General features: G+C 33.1%; 1 protein-coding gene across 1 annotated transcript; it reads right to left on the bottom strand.

The window, feature by feature from the left end:
- Positions 1-730: 730 nt before the first annotated feature.
- On the bottom strand, positions 731-6,414 carry LOC137652063 (uncharacterized). The gene is made up of 3 exons (XM_068385270.1): positions 6,227-6,414; positions 2,979-3,253; positions 731-1,313 (listed from the first exon to the last, which is right to left on the bottom strand). The coding sequence occupies exons 1-3, from the start codon at positions 6,261-6,263 to the stop codon at positions 918-920; spliced, it is 708 nt and encodes a 235-aa protein (XP_068241371.1). The 5' UTR covers positions 6,264-6,414; the 3' UTR covers positions 731-917.
- Between the last annotated feature and the right edge of the window lie 750 nt (positions 6,415-7,164).

Below are 7,164 nucleotides of genomic sequence, written 5' to 3'. Positions count from 1 at the left end.
CTGATTGCCAGACAGGGATGTTTCCAATGCCGTTCATTGGTAACTATGTTAATTATCCTTATATTCGTGACGAAAAGCGTAAATGACAAAGAAAAAGAATTATATTTTTTAATATGAAAATGTGCTCATCCTTTCAGTTTATCTTGTTCTAATTAATGTTTTCTAACTTGATTAGGAATAAGATATTTTGAGTTATATGGATTATATGTTTTCTCCTTTTCTAAACGTACTCTTTTCGCTTACTGATTCATTTTCAACTCGAGGGACCAACTAATTATAGTTTTTTTTTTTTTTAAACTTTGAAATAATTTTTTTTTATGCACAGAGACACACACACACCCACCCACACACCCACCCACACACACACACACACACACACACACACACATATATATATATATATATATATATATATATATATATATATATATAAATGTGAGTATATGTACATAAATGTAGAAACATACATACACACATACACACACACACACACACACACACACACACACACATATATATATATATATATATATATATATATATATATATATATATATATATATATATATATATATATATATACAATAAACCTTAAAATTAGAAGGGCCGGAAAATAACCAATCTACACGTATACCTTTATTCAGTATCGGTCTACTTATAATCGTATACATAATCATATTCATCATCGACCAACATGAAGAACATTACAAAGATGAGATCATTATAACCCGGTTTCCGAAAGAATTAACATAACGAAAAAGGAATAGATAGAGAAAGAAGAATTAAAGCCATAATAAAAGTAAGAATAAAGAAATAGAAAATAATAATGACAGAGAAGCTTTGAGTGATCTATGTACAAGGATAACTTTATTCATAAGTAAACAATCAGGTTAACGGTCGAGTGGCAATCCACCATCTCAATTGGGTGTCTGATAAAGTCCAGAGGGTTTGCTGACATTGCCACCGTTGCCATTTCTATTCCTGTTGCCATTCGTGTTGCCATTTCTATTGCCGTTGCCATTTGCGTTGCCATTCCTATTGCCGTTCCTGGGTGGGGCTCCGTAGGACTCCGAAGGGGCGCTGTAAGATTCGGACGGGGTGCCGTACGACTCCGAAGGGGCACCTGACGCCCCGTTGCCGTTGGCGCCAGAGCTGACTTTACCGATGTCAGCGTTCAGGCCGAAGAACTGTTCCGCGGTGGAACAGTCGAAGTTGTACCACCAGTCGCAGACGAAGAACTGTTGGTTGAAGACTGTTCCGTTGGGGCAGAGGAAGGAGTCCTGCCTTCCGTCTTCTTGGCAGATGTGGAAAACCTTAGAAAAAGGGGATGTATTTCAATATTATTATTACTAGTGTACGCAACCTGTCAAAAGTGACGGATAATTATTTAGACAGACATACACACACATATTCAACCCTTTTCCTAATTGCAACACGGCAGTTTCGGAAATTTGTGGGAGATAGTGGTTTCCGAGTGTACCTCTCGGTGTACTCCCTCTCACCAAGGTAGAACTACTTCCTCTTCATTCTACCCGAGGGACTGGGAGAGATCAAGTGGTTACACGTGTGTAAATGGCATTGAGATTGGCTGGATATGAATAAGTAGCTTTCTATCTATCTATCTATCTATCTATACATATATATATATATATATATATATATATATATATATATATATATATATATATATAACCAGACTTGCTCTTTATTATATTGGGGCAGATTATTATTATTATTATTATTATTATTATTATTATTATTATTAGTCAAGCTGTAACCCTATTATTATTATTATTATTATTATTATTATTATTATTATTATTATTATTATTATTATTATTATTATTATTATTATTATTGTTAATAATTGCTAAGCTACAACCCTAGTTGGAAAAGTAGGATGCGATAAGCCCAGGGGGCCCAACAGGGAAAATAGTCCACTGATGATAGGGAACAAGGAAAAATAAAATGTTTTAAAAGCAGTAACATTAAAATAAATATTTCCTATATAAACTATAAAAAAACTTTAACAAAACAAGAGGAAGAGAAATTAGATAGAAAGGAAGATGTTAGAAGCCCAAGGGCTAAAATAGGGATTGCAACCCAGTACGTGAAAAGAAAATCAGACATAATTATACACTATAGAATGAAAAAAATATATTATTTACAAAATGATACCATCATGAAAAAATACCCTTGAATCCTGCTTGATAAAGATATCCCCTATATTCATAATTTTTTAGATAGATAATTATCTTATGAAAACTCAAAGCTCTGAGTTTGGTGGAAAAAATTAAACTTTAACTTTAAAGTTTTTCTCTACATTCATTTCATAATACAATGAATGCATCTTTTGCTGTATCAACCCATGGCAGGGCGTTGAGCTTCGTTGGGCCTATTGACATTAGCCAACAAAAATTTAATGCTCTTCTTTCTCACAATTTCTTACAATAGTATTACAAGTTAAGTAAATAATCAATAGTTTTATCATTTAACACTAAATCACTAACACATATCAGGAAGTTGAATCGGTGGAACTTCAGAAGTTAAAATTTGCAGCAACTGTTTTTATGTTGAACGGGCTGACATGTCTCTTTTTATAATTTATGTATGAGAGATCTCTTATAATGTTGCTACTGTCCTTAAAATATTTTTTTTTTCTAGTTTAATAATTCTCTATGTCCTTTCCTCACTGGGCTATGTTTTTCCTGTTGGAGCCTTTGGGCTTATAGCTTCCTGCTTTTCTAACTAAGGTTGTAGTTGAGGAATTAATAATAATAATAATAATAATAATAATAATAATAATAATAATAATAATAATAATAATAATAACACTACTACCACTACTACTACGACTACTACTACTATTACTACTACTACTACTACTACTACTACTAATAATAATAATAATAAAGTTGCAAAGGCCCCTGCTTTTGGTGTATACTATACGAAACCTCAACAAATATGATTATACTTACTTGGCAACGAGCTTCTTCGGCAATATCCGCGTAATATCCAGGCAATTGTCCGTCACACGTGAATCCCGTATCAGGAACTGAGGCTAAGATGGGGTAATCCTCTCCAGGGACGCCTCCGCCGGGGATGGACGCGGCTAGGGCTTCGATGGGATCCCTGGCCCCTTGCCCGTTGAAGCCCAGATCGTCCCGGCCGGGACTTCCAAAGGGCGAAAACTGGTTTGCGCCCTGGGGTTGGGCGTCCTGGTAGGCAGCGTGGGAACTTGAGGCTAAAGTACCTATAAAAATGAAGCAAAGGTGTTAACTTTTTTTTTTTTTTTTTTTTTTTTTTTTGTTTCTTGAAAAGAAAACATCCGTCTTGAAACTATAACTTGAAGACTGTTTGCGTTTATAAAAAGGAATTTAGTGCGTAGTATTTTAAGGTGATGGAAACTATAAAAATTAAATGAAGATTTTAACTTTTTTTCTTTATTTTCTTTTTGCTTGACAAAGACATCCGTCGTGAAACTATACTTACAAGACTATTTAGGTTTAAAAACGGAATTTAGTGCGTAGTATTTTAAGGTGATAGAAACTATAAAAATTAAACAAAGATGTTAATACTTTTATTTTTCTTTTTTTTTGCTTGGCAAAGACATCCATCTTGAAATTATATTTACAAGAACGTTTGCGTTTTAAGGTGGAATTTAGTGTGTAGCATTCTAAGGCGACAGAAACTATAGGAATTAAACAAAGATGTTAATGCTTTGTTTTGTTTTTTAGTTTTCTTTTTATTTTCGTTTTGATTGACAAAGACAACCGTCTTAAAACTATGCTTACAAGACTGTTTGGGTTTAAAAGCGGTATTTAGTGCGTAGTATTTTAAGGCGATAGAAACTATAGAAATTAAACAAAGATGTCAATAATCTTTTTTTTTTTTGTTTTTTTTGGCTTGACAAAAATATCCGTTGTGAATTATAATTATAAGACTGCGTTGAAAATTTAGTGCGTAGTATTTTAAGGAAATAGAAAATATGAAATTTAAACACAATTTGACTTTTTTTTTCGACAATAACATCTGTCTTGAAGTTAATTTTAAAAGTCTGTAACTCTTAGCGTTAAAAATTGGAATTTTGTATTTAGTATTTATGTGGATAAAAATTTTTTTTTTCCCTTAGAAAACTGTGAAATCTATGTTAGAAATGTGAAAAGTAGCTGATGTTATTTCAAGACATTTTAGTATACGAATCGTTAGAATCGTATGCTATAGTACTCACTAAAGTATGGCAACTATGTAAACTTTTCTTTATAAACATTACTATAGTTTTTTTCATTATAATTAAGAGATTCTTTGCATTTAAAACCGAATACAGTAGTAACATTTTAACTATATATATATATATATATATATATATATATATATATATATATATATATATATATATATATATGTATATATATATATATATATATATATATATATATATATATATATGTAGATATGTAGATATATATATATATATATATATATATATATATATATATATATATATATAGTATATATATATATATATATATATATATATATATATATATATATATATATATATATATATATATATATATATATATATTTATTTCTATTTAGAAAAGCAATCGAGTTATGTAGAGGAAACGTGAAAATTAGATATTAGTTTGTTCTATTTCATCCATCAGTTACGAGAGATACAGTTTTGAAACTCGTCATAAAGTAATCTAAAAGATGATTTTTGTACACTGACTTATTTATAATAAAGGTAGAGGAAAAGGTAATTCCCCTTAGAGCGTTAGAAGAATATTTATATTTCTACATATATCCTCGATAATTTGATGTTTAAAAACATTTAACTAATTGTTTATACGTCCAATATTAGAAAAGAATAGATTAATAATACTTCAACGAAAATGTAGCATACTGATTTTATTTTCTCTGACTGCTTATTACTCTTTCGACGTTTTCTGCATTGTGAATATTTTATATTTTAAAAACATCTCTTTCTACCACTTGAACTAATTTCTCATTTTCCTTTATTTTTCTCTCCAATTTCTCTCCTGTAGTTATCTATAGAATGTTATGCAATGAACTCAACCACCAGTCCTCATCAAGATCCGTTCGCCCATTCTTGGGATATACATCCAATAGACGCTCGAAACAAATACACGTTTAAAGGTACCTCATGAATGGCAGAGGCAAGGCCAATGCCCTAGAGACTGACCATATAAACATATGATCATTGCCCAAGCCTCCTCTCCACCCAAGATAGGATCAAGGAGGGCCAGGTAATGGCTGCAGATGAGTCAGCGGATAGACCCATAGGCTCCTCCAACCCCCCCCATCCTTAGCTCAAAAAGATGGAGAGGTTGCAGCAATCAAAGAAACTAACGAGTTTGAGCGTGACTCAAAGCCCAGTCTGGAGAACACCAGTCAGGGGCGTTACTACAAAGGCCAGAAAGATGGACAGACTTTGGTATAAAGACAGACAGCTAATATACAGACAGACGGAAAATGAAGCTTTTTCTTACTAAGTTGATGAAGGAGGTGAGACCTTCAACTTAATGAAGAATTGCTGATTTGATTAAGGATGACTGATGTGTAAAAGGATGTGTGAATATGACAAAGGACACAGCAATAGGACTTTTGATGAGTAGTTAGGATTTTTGATCTGTTGAAGGACTTTGGTATGAGAATTGGACTTGTTAAGTGATTATATAATACCAAGGTTGTGAACTTGGAGGTATTCAGAATTGTAGCGCTTGCTAACATTGGAGCAATTATGAAAAATGATGGTTATTTAAGAATTAGGTAATGGTGTGATATATGAGAATCAGTATGAAAAAATCCAAAGGATTGAACATTTTGTAAAAATAGTCATACACTTATAAAAGGGTGCATTATCAGCGAATATGAATAAGCCTCATGAATTGGATGTGACATTAACTAGAAATCGAGGAATAATACGATTGTAATGAGATGATATAAATGTGTTTGTTAAAATGATGTAGACCTTTTGAAAGACTGTAAAGTTGTACTAAGTTCTATTTGAAGAATTATGGATTACTTAATGATACAAAGTTATTTTTACGTAGTTATGTGGTAGATAATACATAACTGTAAAATTGCTTAAAAAGCTATGTGAAGTGTATTATGAATAACTATACGACCCAAGAAATTAAACATAAAGTAAGAATGATTTCAAATCAATCAAGTTCTTAATCATATGATAATATCTTACCTATGACAGCGGCAATGATAAACGCGTAAGTAGCCATGATGGAATACGAATAAATTCCTTCACCTAAGAGAAAACAATTGAATAACAATTGACAACTAAGATCACTTGCACTGCGATGAACGAGTTTTAAAAACACTAAAAAGGAAAACGATCGAGGAAGAGGATGACGTATTTTCGTAGGTCTAAAGTCGACGATGTTCCGGAGAATTCTGCCGTTGGGGCATTTCGTTTCTGTTTATATACAGAGAGGGAAAGAGAAAGAGAGACATAGTAGAAAGACACTTTAAAGGGAGAAGGAGGAGGGAGGGGGATGGGGTCGAAGGTCGTTTTTCGACAGAAAACAAACGTGGAATATGAGGCCTATTTAAGGGTCGAGATGACGTCACGTATGGAGACATACCTTGCCCACACTGGAACAATGCACTGGTTTCGGAATGTTGAGTGAAGCGAAGTCAAACACACGACTTTATCTCTTTCCTTTTGAGTCCGTGGCCCATTCACGTAACGCCGCTGATAAGCTGCGTAATGCGTAACCTCGGAGAATCACAACTGGCCTCTCCTCGTTCTCATGCTTCAGATGTCTGATTTGTTGAATTGCCAAGAATTTGATTGATATATTCCAAATTCTCGGTTATCCAATCTATTTCTTATTAGATTGTCTGGCCATTCTGGTCAGACACTGCTCTGTGCAAATTAGGCTAGATACTATGTGGAAACTTGGTCAGACACTGCTCTATGCAAATTTGGTTAGACACTGCTCTATGCAAATTTGGTCAGATACTGCTCTGTGCAAATTTGGCGAGACACTGTTCTGTGTGAATTTGGTCAGACACTGGTCTGTGCAAATTTGGTCAGACACTGCTCTGTGTAAAGTTGGTCAGACACTGCTCTGTGTAAACTTGGTCAGACACTGTTCTATGCAAATTTGACCAGACACT

Source organism: Palaemon carinicauda, chromosome 13 (genome assembly GCF_036898095.1).
Source record: "Palaemon carinicauda isolate YSFRI2023 chromosome 13, ASM3689809v2, whole genome shotgun sequence".
Lineage (NCBI taxonomy): Eukaryota > Metazoa > Arthropoda > Malacostraca > Decapoda > Palaemonidae > Palaemon > Palaemon carinicauda.
This window is presented reverse-complemented; position numbering and strand designations above follow the sequence as displayed.

Bases quoted from the DNA above. Each gene is read 5' to 3' on its own strand.
- LOC137652063 (XM_068385270.1), bottom strand. From the start codon at position 6,263: ATGGCTACTTACGCGTTTATCATTGCCGCTGTCATAG. The intron at 3,254-6,226 runs GTAAGATATTAT...TCATTTTTATAG, and splicing joins TATCATTGCCGCTGTCATAG to GTACTTTAGCCTCAAGTTCC. The intron at 1,314-2,978 runs GTAAGTATAATC...CCTTTTTCTAAG, and splicing joins CCGAAGAAGCTCGTTGCCAA to GTTTTCCACATCTGCCAAGA.